Consider the following 21,758-nt stretch of genomic DNA (forward strand, 5'->3'; position numbering starts at 1 on the left):
ATCCACTAACTATATCTAGAATTAAAAAATACAAAATATATGCGATGAACGGGTTAAAATTGTACAGAAAATTAAACCAATATCACACGAGAGTTAATAACATTTTGTGTACGGCCCGCTAAAAATAAGCCATTTGTCTAACATTGCTTTAATCTCACGTAGTTAGGGCCAATTGAGATGATTGTAAACGTCTTTCAATTTTATAGTTACAACTGAAAAAAACTGGCTTCTTTTTAATTAACAGGCATATGTATCGAAGTATGAAAAAATTCATCAGGTGTCTAAAGGGTCTCGTAATTATAGCTTTTAAACACGGCCTAAATATCCTCGTCCCTGTTTACAAGTTTAGTGATTTACCGAGTCGCAGTTAATTTAGTCATATAATGTATTGAAAAAGAAAGCATATAAACTTATCAACTGCAGCACGAAAAGCATTGGTGCGATGACGTCACGGTTGCCACAGGTTACGCAATAGGTATAAATGACGTCATGAAACTGCGAAATCGAAACAGAGCGCGACCTTTTCTGAAGCCCGGTCGTGCAAATTGCCACAAATGCCAAAAAAGACATGTGGCCGAAGTAAGCGAAGCACATTCGAAAGCGCACAAATGAAAATAGTTCAGTTTTTCGTGGCATTAAAGTAGCCCAGAGGAGTTGGTATTCATCGCACATGCTTTGTGATTTGTTAATTTGTTTTCTAAAAACAAACCATATTCAATAGTAATTCATTGGTTCAGGCAATAAAGCAGGTTTAGCGACAACCAGGAATCGTTTTTGTTTTTTACTTTAAAACTTGCCAAACGGGGCAGTTTGGTGCTGGCATTTCCTGTAACACACTGGCACAATTTTAACAGTATTTTCAACAACAATGATTTGCTCACCAAGCGTTTATCGAGAATGGGCATTTAACCAGACGACAAATAAATCAACTGACAAAAAATAAGCTTCAAAAAAGCAAATCTGCTTTGAGAAGATACAGTTTTTCAATTGCGTAACAAACTGAAACACAGCCTTGCGGCAAAAAACAGGCGATAGTAAACGATAGCTTACAAAACATCGCCACTGTCAGGCAACAACAGACTTTACAAGCGGGAAAACCAATTGAACGACGAACATGGTGATTGCAGACATCGTATAACTTTACAAGCAAAAGAAAAGCAAAGGTTTTTTCCTTACACGAAAAGGAAGCAACGCGTATAGTTGGCTTTGCGCAGTGATACAGTGCCGGCTTCTAATTGCCGCGGTCGTTGGGCAGTTGTTAAAGCGGCCGTAAAACTTTTTTGGAACAAAAGACGCGTTTGTTTGGAAACAGGGTTTAACGTACAACAGACGAAAACACCAAATATCGGGTCGTTGACTTGCGAGGGCAAGAACCACGGGCCAGGGATAATACAGTTTTATAAGATTTCGCGTAATTTGCAGAAAGTTTATATTTTGAGGGATAGCAACATAACGTTTGCATTTAGGAACTTAACGTATTATCACCTCGCTAATGGTCAGTGGCGGTTTTTGGTAACAGTGACTGGATCCTATTTACCCGAAAACCAATGTCAAATAGCTTTCTCGATATTATGACGTATTTTATGCAGCATTGACTACGCAGAACATAGGAAATATTTTTTAGGGAATCTCTGCTTGATCAAAACAAGGCTAAAGTTTAACTTTGTTGGCAAGAAAATGGCAAAACAAAATTTATTTCGGGTAAAAAACGATTTTTTTTTATGATTTTTGATTTTGCTATGAACCAAAAATTATCAATCCCGACTCGCCTTATATTCCTACAAAATCAGTAAACTGTTGACGAAGACAACACCATTAGTTGTAATGGTACATCAAAGGAGTGCGCCCCTGGTAGGTTCTTCATCGGTGGCCTAGCAACCGTTGCTACGTGTAGTAGATAAGCTCAGGAATCTGTCCGTCCTCGACCGACGTCCCATTGTTATTGCCAGGAGCGAAGGCGAAAATAAAGACGGTTTGTCCGTCGTTGGCCGAATCCTTGGTGACGCGACGACTGCCCCTTGTTCCGTAGTAGCTGTCGTAGCCCTGTGTCGGCGCATAACGTAAAAACAGGTTGTAAGACTGTGAGAGGTTTTGTAATTTAAATCACGACTTCAATATGTAAATGGATTAAAGATGAAATAGGAACTTTTCGAAACGTGTGTCAATAAAAACACATTACGATTTTATCTATCATCGATAAAAGATAACAATCGTTGCCTGTTTTTTAGTTGTCAAGAGTATGGTCGCATTCCATGTGAGAATACTTGATTACTTCGGCAACCGTTACGATAAAAAGCTGTAGGCATTAAATATTTTACCATCTGACACCCTACCACGAGTCGTAATACATAATATACAAGCCACAACTATGAGTACAAGGGACAACACAACACGTAATCCAGCAAATCATAAAGTAAAGGACACAAATAAAGCCTTGCATTGGGTTGTTTATCTGAGACTCTCAGAGTAAACTAATTAGTTGCGATCCAATAATTGAACATTCTTAACATGGTCGTTATTACTTATTAGTCGAAAACCCGGATCTGCTTTAGGTATTTGCCATATACCTGGGCTGTAATGTGCACAACGTTAGGCGGTTTAAACATCAGGTATGTAAGTTTGTCGAGCCCAAACAAACTGCAAATTGCATAAGTGGTAATAGTTAAGAAAATAGCTTATTGTTATTGCCAAATATTCCAATACAGTTTGAGTATAGCAATAAGGCTTTCTACAAACACATATAAGTCGCATATACTGTGTAGTGCAGACGTGCTGGTTCCCTGACACGCGGCACGCAGCTCAAAAAAACAAAAGTATTTACGACGTCTGCGTGTTTGCGCGAAGCAGCTGACTTCAACACCAACGGTGGGGAGTGTTGATCAGTGCGCGTTACGATTATTGACTCGACTGTGGCTGTGAATCGACAAGGCCAACTGCATATCTGCCGGCGTTATGAAAATATCGCGAAAGCATACACGTTGTTGGAATATGCGTTGTGTGTTGTTTGGTTAACCTTTTGATAGTTTGCACTTGCAGTGATTGGTGCATTGGCTGGGCGCAGCAGTAACCACAAGCTTATCGGCCAATGATTAGAGAGTGGTTCCCACACTATTTTATTCCGTGGCCCGATGTTTTTTACAAAACAGATGGTGGCCCATCGTTTTTTCTTTCACCTCTAGTTATGACTAGTGCATATTGATTAGCAAAAGTTGTCCAACATTATAAACACCTTTATTCCCTGATACCATTATCTAACAACAAAAATAACTTTATAGGTTTCTGATCAGTCTGCTGAAGTTAAACAACTGGTACGCACAGTTTATGCCAACAACTTTTTTAGTAAAACAAATGTGCAGTTGCAAAATTTTCAAATAGCACTATGGCCCACTTAAAGTAGTCTCATGGCCCACTACAAGTCTTATGGCCCACAGTTTGGGAACCACTGGATTAGCACATTTAATTGACGAGGCGAAGTTAATAGCAAAAACCTAAAATCCCCGACCTTTTTAATTATATTGGTTCGCAAATAACATACTCCTCCAAAGCTAATATATTTTTGTGTATATAATTCCTGCGACGAGTAATTGGCAGAATGGAAAGGAGGGAATTCTCACATACGAGAAAGTGCTGACTTGATATGGCTGTTACCACATTTACGAAGTCAAGTCATGGGAGTTTTCAGCATTTGCTAAAACCTAATTGCCAATATCCAATATTCTCTGAACTCTTTTGGTATATAGGTTTCTAACTTTCTCACGTCATAAGCTAAGGCGCAATATGCATTGTCAAATAAAAGCGATGTTTTATTCCCACTAGGGCGTTACACACAGGAAACATTTTCATTCTGGATTGTAAAATTATTATAGGACATACGACAAAAAGTTGTTACTTAAATTATTTGAATATCCTTGTTTGCTGTTCTGTAATATTCATAAACAATATGGTGGTCTACAAGTAATTACTTGACTAAGCCCTGAGAAATGAATCCATTATAGTAGTAAAAATCTGAAAAATAATTAGTGCTTCAAAACCTTAATAAGCACTTTAATTATACGAGTACCCAGTAGTGATAAAAGGTTTCTGTTCCAAAAAATAACCAATTGGGTAAATTTCAACCCTATTCTGATTTTTTTAGCTAAAGTTATTAGGCAACATGTTTGGTGTGCGCTCTACTAACACTTAGGGGAAAACTGGATTTGGAGCCAATACCCGATAGAGAGTGGTATCGGTACTCGACGGATGCTACGGTAGCATTTGTGCCGATCCGATACTAAACTAATATACACGAATTTCGGCAATGATTTGCGTCCAAACGGAGCGATTGCTACTTCGAAAAAAAAAATATAGGTCAACTAAACTTCCTAAGGATAAAGTGAATTTTGGTCTAAATCCCGAAAAAAAACTACATTTGAACGTTTCTTTTTCAATTTCTTTCATTTTCATGTATATATATTTGGTATCGTATAGGATTGCGATACAAAATTTCGGGTATCCGAATAAAATGTAAAGTATCGGACATTGCTACTCACGTTCAAGGTGGCCGAGGCGACGTAGTGTTGGTTCGGCTTGATCTCAATGGGCTGCTTGAACATTACTCGGAACGTCTTGTCCGTTCCGTCGCAACTGAACCCGGTGTCGTTCTGACCCAGCACCGTGTCGTTCGAGATGATCTGCGGTAAAATAAAGCGCGTGGTTTTTTTCGTTATTTTGCCATTTGAATGCAGTTATGTGTTTTCCGAATTTGCACTCGTTTTTCCGGCAACTCATTCATCTACGATTTTTAAATCCATTTCAAATTAATGCTAATCTGGATACCAGAAACCTAAATTATACATTTTTTTCAAATCTAATATACCTGTTGGACTCGCTTTTAAAAAATATTTTTTTCATTTTTTTATTTTCGAGTTTTAAATTTATGTTTAATTTAAGCTAATCTTGAACCCCGAAACCTAATTTTTACACTATTTTAAAGCTACTATACCTGTGTTGGGCTTTTACCTTTATCATCAATTTTTTTTTTTTAATTAAATTTGAGCATTGCCGGAAACGAGTTTTCAAATGAATTTACAATTTATCAACCCTTTTGAGACTTATTTCACGTTAAATTTATAATGCTATAGCGCCCTCACTTGGATGTTGACTTGGAAGTCGGACGGCCCGCTGATGGCGCCATAGAGTCTGAATCCTACGATGTAAATTTTCCGATTGACGCTGAAACGAATTCTGTCGCTCGTGCCCGAGTAACCCCATCTAGAGATCGGGACAAGAAAACAAAATTGAAAATACCATAAATCGTCGAGTTTGACTTATTGGTACAGAATATATCTTATCAGGTTTAAACCAAAATTTAAAAAAGTATAACCGCAGTTTCTCTAAATATAAACTTGATTTTACGATAAGAACGGCAACATCTAATGAACTGTTCTCCCTTGTAAGGTAAATAAGTGAAAAGTGCTAAAACGTAAATGTTTAGAAATGTCACAGTACAAATGTAAAAGTGTAAAAATTTTACAGTACAAAAATGTCAAAAATTAAGGTACTTTTTCCGCTTTATGGGCTTCACTGCGAACAAGTATTACAAATCATGCAAGGCGAGGCATTTTTTGACAAATTTACAGTACACTTCAAATATACTACAAAACGCCACCTTTCGGCAACGTCGCGGAACCGTACGACGCTTTGCTCTTTTCCCGTCAAACTGCATCGGGGTCGGTCAGAAAAACGAACCTGGGAATATAACAGAGTTCCGGGTGTTAAGGCACGTTTTACATCACAGCTGCACTGAGCTGGGCATAAAATAGCGTTTGTACTATGACTGCGTTAAGCCTATTTTATACAGTCACATAATTAATCAGCTGTTTATTGCTACCTCCAGTCTGATTGTAGCCTGGTATATTAAAATAAATGGCACATGGATTAATGGTGATCTTTAATACAATTAGAAAAAGGCGCCAGACCAACAAATTGACTACACTGTTGGTATGCAGCAACAGTTTACATGTAAAAAATCTTTGTTTTTCCAAGCGCAAATTTCGTTGCGTATAGATACAGGGATAGCTTTACACTTCTTTTATGAGTTAATCCAACTACATTTTCAATTTATGTGAAATATAAATAATTATTTTAGCAAAATTGTCAAAAATCCCGCTGTGATCAACTTTGTTGTCGAAACAGACTAAGCAAAATCACTTTCACGCTTCGATGGCAGTCGAGCAAAGCGTATCAATCGCTCAGAAGCGTAACTTTTTTCTAGCTGCACGGGTATTTAATTTAGCACAGCGTGAAACGCTCGCTAAAATAGAAATTGAATGTAAATTAGGCGTTGCTCAGCTTAGCACAGCTGTTGTGTAAACTGGCTTTTAATCAGGATAATAACGTTGTCTTGTGATTCGATCGAAAATACAATATCCTTAAACAATCAATTGACGTTGGTGTGCTGTACAATCAAGTGGGTTTGTTTTTTAAATGCGTTTAGCACGCGCAATACGAATTGCGAAGTTTAGGTCCAGGCGTTTAGAAAATGTTTTCGGAAAAAAGTAGTAAATGCGTTGTTTTAAACAGAATACTCTATTACAAACACATAGCTAGGGTACTACACAGTCAAATAAGCTGCAGCTAATTTTATAACTGTATGTATAATTAGGTAATAACAAATTTTAATTATTATCTACCTATTTTCAGTTGAATCATTATTGCATACAGCGTTGTTTTTGTAAACTTAACCGAAAAACCGTTTGGAATTTTTTTTGAAATTGGCTCAACCAATTTGAAGACGAAATTCGCTTGAACAATTTCGTTGAATAACGTGTAACCGTACAACCTCCTCTAAAAACAAGGATACAAAACACTGTCTTACCCTAGGCTTCGGGTTGAGCGTGTAGTAGAGGAAAAGATCGACCACTTCCCGGTCGGTAAGCAAGCCGGACTGGGCCGGGCCCTGGGCGAACTCCTCGACCGACATGAGCGGGAATCGAACCAGGGATATGGCGTCTGCGAGCACTTTGCGCTTGTGCTCCTTGTTGGATTCTAGTTCCTGTCGCGAGCATTCCGCCTCTGCCCATCTGGAACATTTTAAATTAGATGGTTCTCAATGAAGCCTAGTAATATATTGGTGTAATCTAAAAGTAGAAATGAAATTTAAAAAAAAAAAATTTTATTTGCATCAAAAACGCTTTGGCGCCCGTTCCAATGTATTTAGAATAAATTTTTATGACATAATTTCTGAAATGCGTCATGCCCATTGCCCATCCTGGTCCGGGCGAACTAAATTTTTTTTTAGGGGTGTTCCACCTCTGTACACCTGGCAATTTTACTAGATGATTAACCGTGAAAGTTCTAAAAATAGGAATGAAGTTTTTAAAATATATTATTTGGAAAAACGCTTTGACGCCTTCTCCTAAATGTATTTTGAAGTCATCGCTGAAAAACTTTACGCCGTACCTGGTTAACAAGGACTAAACTTTTTCAGGAATCCGCCCTCATAATGTTAGAGTGCAACCTTGCGTTTTTTTAGAAAGGCTTTTTTAAATTAGTAGGCCTGTGCACAATTGATGAATTTTGTATTCTCTACATTTAAGACTGGGACAATTGGGTAATTCTAGTTGACCAATACAGCGAATTAGATTACAGAGATACGCTGTGCTTGTGCAATTAAACATTTATAAACAAATATGCACAAAAACAACAGTGATCTAACCCCTCAGAAGCTGGGCTTTTAAATTTGACTAACGATAATGCCGCACAACCCGCACGTATTGGAGAGCCTTCAATGGGCTGACTCAAATTAGTCTGTGTATTGATTCTGCATTCTAATTTAGTTTTAATCTGTCTCCCAATTTAGCAAAATCCCGCTTTGTTTAAAGGTGGTTGTTCAGCATTTTAGTAGAAATAGGTTTACAGCCATGCAAGCTAATCACTCAGGCGAACAAGTGGCAATTTCGGCATATGCATAATTCCTTTTTTGAGAACGCATAATGGTCTTACCTAAATTGTTCAAGTATTGATAAAAAATTATTATAAATTCGTATTTAGGTTTTTTTTGGAAACGCTAATTAGAGAGGTTAACATCCAGATTGCGGCCAGATATAATTGGAAGGCCATAAAATAAGTATAATTCATTTGTTGTTTTACCTTTAAGTGTAACATGGCCTCTTATGGAGACTCTGAACACCTGTGGCTTTGTATATGAATAAAATATTGAAGTGAAACAAAAAAACGGAACGCATATACATCAGTTATGAAAGAGTGAGTAAAATATATTGTTTTATCGAAAACGAGTGTTATTGCTAAGGTTGCACCAGATGTAGCCTACTTACCTTTCCAATGCTGGAAAGATGTTGCTCTCAGTAAGTCCGAGGGTATCTCTCTCCAGCACAAAAGTAAGGGTGTTGAAGTCTATGTCAGTAAAACCTGAAGAAAAATTACATTGTGTTTCCATGAGAAAAAAAGGTTAATTTGTTAAGGGTATGCTTTTTTTCAACAAAGATATGGAAAGACTCATTTTTTTTTAATTGAAGACAGGTATCTTACTTTTTGCTGTACCATGCCATATGTGAAGTGCATTAAGCGACTAACATATTTCGAAATTTATTCTCGTATTTCTAAGTACCAACTTGAACAGGAAAAATAGAAAAAAGGGGACATGTCGTAAACATTAATATAGGTATAACTATTAGAGTAAGGAGAATTATGACTTACCATCCGCTGTCAGTGCTTCCCTGGTATTGTTGTCAATACAATCGAGACACAGGGTCGCCAGCTGGGGCTCGTCAAACAGGCGCGCTTGGGTGAGAAGCATAAAAGCATTGTCCGGACTGAGATTTTTCTTAAGGAATTCCACACAGTGTGCTTCAAGGGCAGGAACTGCATATTTCTTTGCTGTGTAGCTAGGGATGAAAATACTATCCTTAAGAGATACACACACATATATATGTGATCAAAAACTGTGATTTAACTCGTCTGAAGCTGTATTTTGCAAAGTACAGCTTGTATATATCGAACAGAATGTAGCAAGAATTGGCGCATGGTTATTTTTCGACTAGCTCCCCTCTGATGCGTGTAGTTCAGTTGGCAAAGCATCGATCGCATTATGGCCGGAGCTCGTGAGTCGAACCTCACTGCAGGCTAGTTGTTTTTCTAGCCTGCCTTGCTTGCATCTTTGATCGGTTAGTCCGTGATGGCTTCCGGTGCAATAATATGTACCTTAGCAGATATAAGACGCCTAATAAAGACTAATTCCTGTTACTAAGTTGGCTGCCTCTTTGTATTTTTAAAAAGACTGATACAATTTAGTACAAATTTTGATTGTCATTTTCAAGTGACAACTAACATCTTAACCCCTATATGAGCCCACAAAAACTCTGTGTATAACACAAAATAAGTCTAAGGTACACTTACAGAGTGTGCATTACAGTTTCTGGGCCAATATCCACCTCATCTGTGTATAAAAATCGCAAAAGAGCCCTGAAGGCAGCAGGTTCAATATCTGGAAGTTCGACTTCATCAGACTGGGTTGCAAGGCTGCTGTTGAACATGGCGTCAAACACAGCACTGCCCACAGACAGAATAAACTGTGGAAAAACAAAATCGTTTCATATATATATAAACACAAAAAGATTTGGTGATAGAACTTTTGGGGTCAGCAATGAATAACACTTAACAATATACAACATTTGTCATTATTTTATAAATTTTCTAGGCTCTCTGAAGGTACAGAGTCTATAAGGTGACTTTGTAAATATCAACAAATATACATTTATTGTTTTTAATCTTTTTATCAATAAATTTGAAAAATGGCATTTACTTGTAAAAATTTTGAAATTAGGGATATACAACAAAATACCATAGAAATATACTTTTTATTTAAGTTCTAACAGACCAAAGTATAAACTTAATAAATCCAGCACCATTAAGATCTAAACAAATGAAAAACAAGTAACAGTCCTACTCTGTGTGCTGGTATGTGCTGCGATTCCACGCCCCTGCCAACAATAAAGTGGACATCTGACTGTACTTCGTTGTTGAAAAGATACTTGAGTCTGTCCCTCAGAGTGACCTTGGTTGCCTGCCAGTTATACAAGGAGGCACCTTGCCGCATGCCATCCACATCCACACGGAGAGGGGCGACTGCATGTCGGGGCTGTTGCTGTCTGTCTCTGACGGCTGCCTGTTGAGGATGTTGTGGGTTCAAGTCTACAAAAAACAAGGGTGGGTAACCAGTTAACAAAAATTTGCAATAGCCATCCATAGATTGCGTAAAAGACAACAAAATCATTAATGAAAATATTTAAATGTGTTTTCTCCATTTGTGCACATACTACATAACAAAGAGAGATAATATTTTTTTAGTTTTACATAATTGAAATATCTTAACATTGGTCAAACTCAACACAAAAAACACCAGTTTTTTTTTTAATTAAAACATTTTTTTTCCATTTTACATAGTGTTTTACCAATGTATTCTTTTTTATGATTTTGAGAAGTGCTTCCTAACTAGTGGGACGAGAAGCTATTTCAGGTGGATCACGAAGCATTTCTAAATGTTACAGTTTTTTATCAGATCGGGAAATTACTGCATTACCATTACGTAACATTTGTGCAACAATATAACAAATACGTAACAATAAGATGTGTTGTGTCGCATTAACTATTTCAGTATGTACGTCGCACGCTAGTAGTAAAGATGCAGGTTTTATGTAACTTTATGTGTTTGGTCATATCTCATTGTGGGTCGCACAATAAAACTTAAAAGTGGGTCGTGAACTAAAAAAGGTTGGAAAGCATTGATTTAAAGTGACCTGTTCTTCATAAGTCAATTGAAATTTTATAATGTCAAAAAGAGGGGCAACAACATAAAAAAAATGAGTGGACCAAACTTAAAACTTTACATAACATCATATTTGCACTGAACAAAAAACTTACTTCTATTTGGTGCAACAGCGCCCACTGGTGGCCTTGCAGGAGCTACATTATCACCAGCTCCCTCAGCCTGGTTTCCGACAATGGCATAAGCTATTACCGGAGGTGGCTGTTGGGCTTCGTTATTCTGCTGAATTACACCGTCAACTTGTCCAACCACAGCGTTAACATTTTCTGCCTGATTTGCCATGTGTTAAAAAAAGAAAGTGACCTGCAATGCAAAAAAAATCCAATCGCTTTAATTAGTCCAGAGCATGTAATAGGTGTGATACGAAAAAGTTTATAAAGCTTAAACTTGTAGCCATACAGTTGATATAAACTCAAAAAATTGTCAGTGTACAAAACACAATCAAGTGGTCAAATAATACCGGTAAGCATCAGCTTAGAATTTACTTAACAATGACAGACATGCAAACAAAAAACCTAATATAAGGAAAGCAGCATTGCAATAATATTGAACTTTTTAAAGCTATATGCTCATATGTTCCTATGAAATGCACTTTTTAGATTAAGGTGCTGTTTCTTAAATAATCATTTCAAGTTCTCTGGCATAGTTAATCATTTGCTGAACGAGTTCCCCGGACTTGAGGCTTTGGCTTTCTTCATCTTGTTTGGCGGGTGCAAAGTGAAAGTACTTGTCCCCTTGCAGTTTCCATTCCTTTTTCGTCGCATAATTATCCAGTTCGGCTTGGCTGTCGAAGTAGAGCATTCTCAAGGCTTCCTGGTACGAAATCCGAGTGTATGACTTTTCCATGCAGGCTGCGATTTCGTCGCGAATTGTGCCAAGCAAAATGTCAATAAAAAAATTGTAGCTCTCGGCCGGGACATTGCCCTTGGCCAGAAAAAGCTTGTTGTAGTTACCTTCCATCAGATACTGTTCAATAGCAACTGGATGCTTGATGTAAACATTTTCGTGTATATCGCAAGCAGGAAGCCTTTCCAGCTCAGTATGGAAATCAGCCACGCGATTTTGGGATAAAAGACACAATAGATTAAGGCCCAGTAACTGCTGTTTGTAGGGAGATTCCGGAAGCCCAACCTCCTTCATATAGTCGAGATAGTAGCATTTCAGTTGGGACATGTACCGTTCAAAAGCGGGAATGTCCTTCTTTAATATGCTCAGCTGAGCGCCGATCTCCAGTACATTCCTTGCTAAGATAAATTCCTGGTCGCTGGACGAACTTTTGCCAGATGGAAGAAATGAAAGCTGCGTTAAAGCGATTTTAAGCTTTTTTAAATGAGCGCTGCATTTTTCCAGGTCGGGCTTCTTTGCTCCGAAATCACTTTTCAGGGTGTCGTAGAGTTTCGCTGCATCGTTTAATCGTGACGGCATCGTGTTTTTTTTATAAAATTATGACGGAAAATGCAACCTACACAACAAACGTATATGTCAGTATTTGTTAAATAAGCGTAATACAAAACAACAATGACGATAGTAATAGAACATCTCTCTGTTGTATAATTTACACGGCCAGTAGAGAACTAAATTTTATAACAATGACATCGAATTTTTTAAATAAAATTGAATAATCTTTATTACTAAAAAAATAAAATTTATTCGTAACGATATTATTGTAAAACCAGGTTAGTTTAAATCAAGTAGTTATATCTTTCAGTGTTTAATATGACGAAAAAATGCGAGATCGATTTTAAGGCTGAAAAGAAAAGCATTTTCTTTTCAAAAAAAAACAACTTAGTAGTTAATTTTTAACCAAAAAAATAGTTTTTTTAACCAAAAGCCAAAAATTGTTGAACTAAAACTGTTTAATAAAGAAATTGTTTTTATGAATTTTTTTAAAAATTTGTATTTATTTCTCCTCTCTACCACTAAAAGTGTTCAATTGTTACATAGTTGTTTCCCTAGCAACAAGCAACTTTCCGTTTACAAGAAGATCGGAAAAAGCTATTGAATTTGTGAAGTGAAACTGGTAAGTGTTTGTTGCTTTAAATAGTAGGTTAACTAAATAACGATATATTTTATCGGTATAAGGCTTTTCTATATTTTTTGTTACCTTTTTAATGCAGAAAACCTAACAAAATGGCAGCGGAAACCGCCTCCGGTTCGCCTGACGTTCCAAACAATCAACGTGAATTACAAATCCAAAACGCTAAAGCTTACATGCTTCAAAACAGCACAAAATCAAACGACAACTTGTAAGTTTTGGTTATGTTAAAAATTTTAAACTATTTTTATTAACTTTTACGTAATCTTTTTTTCAAAATATTTCATGTCATTTTAAGTTTTTACATCACCGATTACTAAATAAACCTTGTTTATTCTTTCATATTTAGGTAAAAATTGTTTTGTTAATGGTCTTGTGAGTATTGTAAATCTCAAGGTAATTACATGTATGTTTTGCTTTACATTTGAAGTATTTTGTTTGCAGATATGATCACTTGTCAAGGGTCTTAACAAAAGTACTTGACGAAAGGCCAGAAAATGTTGTGGATGTCTTTGAAGACATCAGCAAGAAAATCAAACAGGAAAAGTTTGTGTCGAAAGTTGACACAATTCGTGATGAATTCGAACCCAGCACAGAGTTTCAGTTGGCCGAAGTTCAAAAACCTCTCTTTGAAAGATCTGGAGATGCAGATGCTGAAGCGGTAAAAAAACATTTTATTTTAAGTTTTATTGTTTTTTACAAGGATTATTTGCTTACTTTTTCTTGCTACTTGACTTCAATGCAGTAAATATTAGTTTTTCTTTGGAACAATTTGTGGTTTTGGTAAGCATTTTTTTTTCATTGTTTGGAAAAGTAATGAAAGTAAAGTAGTGATTAATTGGTACTTGCCCAATACCAAGATGATATCTTTACCGATTCATTACCTAATTTATGTAGGTATTTCAGCCATTTTGTGATCTAATCTAGTATTTCAATGTTAAAAGAGCAATTTAAAAAACCTATTCCTTTGCATGACTAAAGATACTAAATGATGATATTTAGTGTAAGATCATCATTTAGTATCACACCAAACCACTGTATTTTTTGTTGGAAATCGCTAGCACATTAAAATATGAAGTATTATGAAGTATTGGACATTCCTACCAGGGAATCAATATTTAATTGTAAATACCTTTGAATGTGACAAACACGTTTAAGCTATATTGCTGTTACTGGTGGGCATTGGGTATGTCATTGCCAAATATCTTTGTGAAAAGATTGGGCGACTGGGTACTGAAACACTTGCAGGTAGAGCATGTAGAGTATAGACCCTAAAAACATTACAACAAAAACACTACCAATTCTTGAAAAGGAAAATCCGTGATTATTGACTTGTGTGGTTTGTATGTGTTTTCAATTATGTAGTTGTTTAATATTTTGTTTTAAAATGTAGGAGGCTGAAGAAGAAGTGGAAACTCCACTTCCCAATGTAATGGAGCTCTCGTTCTTCTTTGAGCAAGCTGGACTCGGCCTTGGAAAGGAAGAAATGTACAGAATCTTCCTTTCACTGAAGCAACTTGTTGACACATACCCACTCCAAACTGTCAGGTTTTGGGGTGAGTTTTTCATTTTTATGCTAAACCTGTTTACATATAATTAGTATAATTAGAACAACTATAATAAACTATAGTTAGAACAAAAAAAAAATGTTTAACAAATTTAACTTATTTTTTAACAATAGTTCAATTTTGTTTATTATTTTCTTATCTAAGCTTACAATTCAAATTTGTACCTAAAACTTTGAAATTAACTTATTTACATTACACCTGAACTAAATTCCTAAACATTGCATTTTTCCTCCAGGCAAGCTTCTTGGAACAGACACCAACTACTTTGTTGCTGAAGTTCAATACAGGGAGGGTGAGGAAGAAGAAGAAGAGGAAGAAGAAAAAGTAAGTCGCCTTCTTATGATAGCTGTACTTATTAAACACCAATTATGTCTCAGATTTATCAAGTACACTGTAACAATTTAGAGTCTAATTTATATTTGACGAAACAATGTTTGTCAATGCTTTTTGTCTTGAAATAGTATTCATTAACATCTCAAATTTGGGGGCAACTTTGTTCAGGGCTAATTTAATAAACCCCAAAAAATTATGTTAAAAAACAATTTTAAAATTATTAAAATTATGTTTTACTTGCATTTGTTTGATCAAACAACTTTAAAATATGATTAAAAAGTTGACTAATCAAGATATAATATAGAACAATATATGATTACTAGGGCCATTTTTATTTTAACCTAACGAAATTGCTTGTTTGTAGAGGCCACAGTTCTTCGTTGAATTGATGCCAGTTACCCAAACATTATATTTGTCGATTTCAGACCCAAACGTAATATTTTGTCACTGTTTTTATGAATTATAAAAAGTGTGTCGTTTTTTGGCGATAGATTTAGGTTGCTTAGGCATTTTTGTATTACAGAATGTCAGTAGGCTATTCCTAAGATCCAAACTGTTGATCTTCGAAAAGACCACGTTTATCAAGATGAAGTGTTTTATAAAAATTAAATAAAAAAATGGACAATTTGCGATAAAAGTTACTGCTGATCCAAGTGGGCATTGTGACATTTTGCCTGCTTGTATGGGTTAATATGGTTTAATTGTGTCGCAGCTCCTGATTTACAATGCTTCCACGACGATTTTTACATAAATTACTCTCAAGAAACACAAAAACTTTGTCAAAAGCCATAATTTGAAAAATTTTGACTTTATTAAAGTTTTTTAACTTTATTGTAAATTTTAACTTTATTTTGACTTATAAACTTCTTAGAAACAGTCCCCTGTGCTGAAAACAACTTTATTCTTTGATTCGTGGACAGACGAGGTCCTTACAAAAATTTTATTGACTTTTGCGGGCCCTAATGATTACTATACCGAATTTTGTATCAATGCTTGTGAGCTAAAATGCATTAAAACCTTGATACCGGTGGGTGAACAGAAAACTTTATTAGGTGTCGGATTAAAGCCGAAACTCAATGACAAATGGTAGCATCAGTACGCATCTGATACTGTGCTAGCAGTGCCATAATATGCGAACCAACACAATGATTCTACCCTTAAAGAAAAATTTAGTAGGTTAACAACTGGAAAGAACTAAGCTTCTTTATGCTAAAGCATAATCCGGCCAAATAACCCGAAAAATACCTTTTAAGCATTTAACTTATTATATTTTGTTTGATTGCATAAAATAATGACAGAATTTTTTATCACATTAGTTTTGTCCCAAATATCCGATATCAAATAAATGTCAAGTAGCGGTTATCCCTCCAGCAATCGTATTATTAAACTCGATTTTCAGGAGGAGGAGCGTGAAGATTTTCAGGAGGAGGATGCGTGATAGTTTTGTCCCAAATATCCGATATCAAATAAATGTCAAGTAGCGGTTATCCCTCCAGCAATCGTATTATTAAACTCGATTTTCAGGAGGAGGAGCGTGAAGAGGAGAAGGAGGAGGATGAAGAAGAAGGAGAAGGAGGAGAGGAAGATGAAATCCCAAAGCCCGACTTCAAGCCTCCAGTTGTCATCCCCAAGGAGGAGAACAGAGCAGGAGCGAATAAATACGTCTATTTTGTCTGTAACGAACCAGGTGAAGAAACCTTAACCCAGTGTTTCTCAGGCTTATATGACTAGCGGTAACCCTCAGAAATAATAAGTATATTGCGGCGCCTCTAAAAGATTTTTCCGTAGGCAGTTCACTGTCACAATAAACGGAACTGGAACAACACACTTCAACTCTACACCACGTAGGATGTTATAATTGGATTTATTCCACTCAACGATTTGTTAATTAGGCCTAACTTTTTTGTCCAAAATATCCCGTCAACTTATTTGTTTATTCAATTCTCTCATTTTTGTGCGCTTTTAAATCCGATAAACTTAAACTACACTATAACAACTTCTTAAAACGCTCATGGACCTTAACAGACGCAAAAATGTTTAGACTCAAGGTCTGGAAACTGTGTTTAAGGCAATTTCTTTTTGGTGGCAGACCTGTACCATTTTATACAATCTTGAACTGAGTAACTCTATTTAAAACTTTATTTAGTTTTTAACCCTTTTAATTTTATCTGCCACATTCGAAATCCCCCCAAAATACCAAGAGTTATACGCGCAGCGCGATAATAATATCAGATCATACAAAGGGCTACTTAACCCTATAGTGACAACAACAGTAATCTGACAAACGTATTTTTGCCGAAGGCCGTCCCTGGACCAAGCTTCCTTCCGTCACCCCAGCTCAGCTTTCGTGCAGTCGCAAGATCAAGAAGTTCTTCACCGGAAACCTAGAAGCGCCTGTCGTCAGCTACCCGCCGTTCCCTGGCAACGAAGCCAACTACCTGCGCGCGCAGATCGCCAGAATAAGTGCCGGCACTCAGGTACGCATGCAGGCTTTGTCTTTACCTTTACTAAGGTACGCCGTTGCGAGAAAAATGGTTGTTGGTGATATAGACTTTGAGCTGATAAAACATAGTTTTAGAGGGTTGATCCACTTTGTAACATTGGAATGCGCACTGTACTATTTAAAAATAGAACAAAGGGTTGCATAGAACACGTAAAGTATAGAACACGTAAACACAAGAAAACCCTCACCCTGATGAGATGTAGGCAAGGTAGTATTGAGTAAAAATGGCCAATGACTCTATATATTTATTTCAACCTTTTTGAAACGGAATATTACCCCCATTTTTTCTAAACTTTTATTTTTTTTCAAATAGAAAGTTGTTTTTGTTGATTGAAATAAGTAAGAAAACCATAAAAAGTGCGCTGCGATAAACCTATTCTAATAAAAATAAACGAATCTCTCCGCCGAATTCCTACTTTTTCGTCACGCTTTTCTCTTTAGGAGTAAAGTAACTCTTATTGTAACACGAGGAAATAAATTTTATTATTTAAATCAAGAAAATGTTGTAATTTAACATGAGGTTCCTAAATCCCAACAGAATTTTAATTTACACCTCTCCCCACGGTATTTCTAACTTTCAACTAACAACAAACAACAAATACCTCCATTCTCTATTCTCGTTCTTCAATGGCAATTTTACCCGGGCCTTCCCCTTTAGGTGAGTCCCCTCGGCTTCTACCAGTTCGACGAGGAAGAGGAAGAAGAAGAAGAGGGAGAGGGGCGCACCGACTTCGTGGAGAACCCCGATTTCGAGGGGGTTCCCCTGCGTGACCTTATCGACCCCTCCATGTCGAACTGGGTCCACCACGTGCAGCACATCCTGCCCCAGGGACGATGTGTCTGGTTCAATCCGGTGCAGAAAAACGAGGTACGTGACGTTATGTGTATTTTTTTGTGAATGGAAGTCACCTGCCGATGTTTTTTTGGGGGGATTGGGTGGCGAAAATAATAGTGGGTCGTGACCTGAATTTGGGTCTAGGTCATTGACTTTGGGTCGCGAAAGCCTCAAAATATATTATTAGCGGCTTATTTTTGTTATTTTTTTGCATTATTACATGAAATCTTATACAAAAGAGATGTCTTATTTCAAGCACGACTATCGTTGTCATTCTTTCTCCAGAATGTGACATTTACAAGTCCCGAAACGCAAGGCTTTTTTTAAGATGCTATTCAAGCATTTTCATACCACAGATTCACCACTATAAATAGAGACACAGTAAGTCACTGCACTTTAAATAAAGAGTTTCTATTAAAAACCCCTCGCGAAATATTAAGGTCGCGAGACCTTGCGACTTGTAATTTTGGGTCGCGCCTTATAGTATTTGTGGACCCTTGCTGTAGACTACTAGTTGTCAAACTTGGGCCCGCCATACATGGGGGTATGTATATAAAGTTAAAAGAATCGCGCAGAATCTTATGAATTCTCGACTGAAAATATATTAACTAAAGCACATTCTTCTCATATAGCTTTTGACTAGAGTAGTTTGTATGGGTCCTGATTTGAATTTCACAGTATTTAAGAAAGCAAAATGGTTCGGCCATGCAAAGTTTTAGGAACCAGCACTGTAGACTAAACTTGGGGCGTAGATTAGGTTTTTTGATGTTCTTCATTCATCTGTTAAAAATTGAACCATATTTCGGCAAGAGTGACCATTTCCCGGAACACGTTTAGGTTCTGGTGGCATCAGGAAATCAGTGATGAAAATAGGCCGGTAAAATAAGTTTTACAAATACGGCAGAAAAATTTTCTTTTGTACCAGGCTATTCCCCCATCTCCTTAAATGCATTTAATCTTTGAAGATATCAACTGCAATCCTTTCCCAGTTGAAGAAACACTTTTTACCAATATCTGCCACAATCTTCTCGTCATAATCTACATTGTTACGTCGTAGACATCATTCAGTTCAAAAGGGCCCTCGTTCTCCACTTTTCCATTTGATTGAAATTCGTTTTTAAGTAATCACATCCCTGTTGTTACGTCATTGAGCTAATTTTAGATGGGTTAAACACAAATTTATTTAAATGCTAAACCAGGCCTTCTCAAAATTTTAGGGCGGACCCCTGATTTTTTTTCGTCGTGTGGACCACGGTATAGGCAAAACAAAATGACGTCATAAATTGACTTCACAAAACAAACAGACTTCATAAATCTGCTAATTTCGGTCCAAATATGTGAAATAGAAATGGAGTCTAAATATATTTAGTGCAAAACCGTTTTATTTTTAATTAATTTAAAAAAAAATAATTAATCCTTTAAGAAAATGAGTACACTGTTATTTCAATTATCCCTTCATGGACCCCCAACGGGTCCATGGACCCCAGTTTAGAAACCCATGTGCTAAGCGAGTGCGCATAGGCCAGGGACAAACAACTTTTCATGCAAAAGCTCTCTCGGGCGACAAAATTCCCAAAAGCATTTTATAAAAAAGTGAAACAATTCTACCCAAGACCTAGTTGCGATATGTTTGGGCAGACCTGAGAAAAAATACGGCCTTTTATACTGTCCTTGCAATATGCTTATTGTATCGCAAGTAACACATGGGCAACTTTTTTAGGAAATTGTGAGTTGTTTTGTGCAAAATTTTCACGTATTTTAGCCACGTATTTAAATGTTTACCTAAAACGCTTAAAATATATAGTTTCCACCACACTGTTAGATAACTCCTCTAAATACGTCCGACTAACTCTTCTCTCTTCCTCAGGACGAACTTGACGACGAAGAAGAGGAAGAGGAACGCGAGGAGCCGGATGAGCCGGAGCCGGAGGTCGGTCCTCCGCTCCTAACTCCGCTCTCGGAGGACTCGGAGATCGACAACATGCCTCCGTGGACTTGCAAGATGACCTCGCACCTCGTACCGCAATACGCCGTCTGCATACTCAAGTCCAACCTCTGGCCGGGAGCGGCGGCCTTCAGCAACGGAAAGTAAGTGGTTGTCGGTTCGAATTCCGCCTTGGGGCGATTTCTTGGTTCGGGTTTTGTGAATGGTCTTCAGTAGCTCTAGCGTTTATGACCGGATTGACCTTCTGCGTAATTTCAGCTTTAGTACCAGCTCGGTTCTTGCGTGAGGCGATTTTTTGGTTTTTTTTTACAATACTTTTTTCGGTTAAATTGCCGGTTTAATTTATGAAAAAAATATCATATCTAGCCCTCGGGGGATTTTTTGCTTTTTTAGTGCGACAAGGTGTTTTAATCGGATGAAGTGAGCTTCCCTTAACGATACAATCAAGTTAATAAAATTTAAAACAAAACGTTATATCCGGCCCGCGATCGCAAATTCTTGGAGTTATCTGAACCGCCATCGACAGGCCTTAAAGCGATCGTTCCCAAACTTTGTGCAACGGCAAAACATTTTGTAATTTTGTACAGAAATCTAATCATTTGACTTATTAGGGATTTATCGCACAGGAAAAACTGATAATGTTACGGTGTTAACATTTTCCCGGTTTAGGACGTCAAGTTTTGGTAGCTTTATTTTGCAGTGTGCCGCAAACGTTATTTATTTTCTTGGTTTGCCGCAAACTATAAAAGATCAAGAAACCCGGCCTGCAGTAATTCAACCCTTTGTAAAATAAATAGATATATATAGTTTTTTTCCAGTTTGGTTGGCCCCGACGCACTTTAAAGTATTCAACTCCCGTTTCCTTCATTGCAGAAAGTTTGAAAACATCTACGTGGGCCCCGGGCACAAGTACAACTCGCAGAACTTCAGCCCGACGCCGCCGCCTCCCATGCAGAAGGAGTACCTGAGCGGACCCGAGATCACAGAGGCGGAGGACCCCAGTGTGGAGGAAGAGGCGGCTCTCAAGGCGGCGCAGGAGGAGGCAATGGCAGCAGCCGAGGACATGGAAGAAATGGAAGAAGAAGACGAAGAAGACGATTAGACACGTCTGGGCCAAAGCGCCGGCGAATGACTCCTCGTTGCGACTTACGTGTTAACTGTGCATTGTTGTTGTTGTTTATTGCTAGATTTTGCTGACGTCGTTGTTGTTATATAGTTGCGCCGTTTATTTTTATATCTCCACGCGTTGCCCGTAAAATTTTCGACACAATACAACCTGTGCGCTGCGTTTAAATTGGAGTCTGATCTCTTACGCTTCTGTTTAACCTATGCCCGTATTTTTTAGGATAGGATATGATTTTATTTGGAACATCAAAAAAAGGAAAATCGACGAAATCAAAAAGTTTGGCAATATTTGAAATTCCCAGAAGACAGCTGATATTATTATTAGTTTGCACAAAGCGGATTTCGGTTGAGTACTTTGTACTGCGTCAACATTCTCGATTTTGCCTAATTTTTTTTTGAAGTTCATATATTCGTTTGGGACAGGAAAGATTCACAAGGCCGCCGTATCCAACCTTTAACGAGCCGTGATTAGTTTGCTTGAATTAGGAAAAAAATCGATATAATTATATAGATTCGCTGTCTCAATCAAATTTTTAATTTTTATCCAAACTCAAATTTAGCAAAATCAGATTCTTCCTTTTCCTGACGA

The 21,758-nt window shown here is 37.2% G+C and overlaps 3 protein-coding genes across 3 annotated transcripts; 1 reads left to right on the forward strand and 2 right to left on the reverse strand.

Annotated features, from left to right (window-relative positions):
* Window positions 1-783: 783 nt before the first annotated feature.
* LOC146169788 (BTB/POZ domain-containing protein 1-like) lies at window positions 784-11,129 on the reverse strand. Its single transcript, XM_083391024.1, has 10 exons — window positions 10,921-11,129; window positions 9,947-10,191; window positions 9,397-9,569; window positions 8,698-8,885; window positions 8,316-8,409; window positions 6,857-7,061; window positions 5,648-5,727; window positions 5,130-5,250; window positions 4,530-4,670; window positions 784-2,043 (listed from the first exon to the last, which is right to left on the reverse strand). The coding sequence occupies exons 1-10, from the start codon at window positions 11,105-11,107 to the stop codon at window positions 1,885-1,887; spliced, it is 1,593 nt and encodes a 530-aa protein (XP_083247150.1). The 5' UTR covers window positions 11,108-11,129; the 3' UTR covers window positions 784-1,884.
* LOC146169789 (26S proteasome non-ATPase regulatory subunit 8-like) lies at window positions 11,129-12,326 on the reverse strand. Its single transcript, XM_083391026.1, has one exon. It carries the CDS (start codon window positions 12,248-12,250, stop codon window positions 11,441-11,443), a length of 810 nt encoding a protein of 269 aa, XP_083247152.1. The 5' UTR covers window positions 12,251-12,326; the 3' UTR covers window positions 11,129-11,440.
* Window positions 12,327-12,781: 455 nt separating this feature from the next.
* On the forward strand, window positions 12,782-21,338 carry LOC146169790 (radial spoke head protein 4 homolog A-like). Its single transcript, XM_083391025.1, has 10 exons — window positions 12,782-12,845; window positions 12,943-13,071; window positions 13,305-13,521; window positions 14,254-14,416; window positions 14,664-14,752; window positions 16,286-16,448; window positions 17,063-17,238; window positions 17,923-18,132; window positions 19,967-20,187; window positions 20,918-21,338. Exons 2-10 carry the CDS (start codon window positions 12,956-12,958, stop codon window positions 21,144-21,146), a joined length of 1,584 nt encoding a protein of 527 aa, XP_083247151.1. The 5' UTR covers window positions 12,782-12,845; window positions 12,943-12,955; the 3' UTR covers window positions 21,147-21,338.
* The last annotated feature ends 420 nt before the right edge of the window (window positions 21,339-21,758 follow it).

This window comes from Ascidiella aspersa, chromosome 1, assembly GCF_963924565.1.
Source record: "Ascidiella aspersa chromosome 1, kaAscAspe10.2, whole genome shotgun sequence".
NCBI classification, from domain to species: domain Eukaryota; kingdom Metazoa; phylum Chordata; class Ascidiacea; order Phlebobranchia; family Ascidiidae; genus Ascidiella; species Ascidiella aspersa.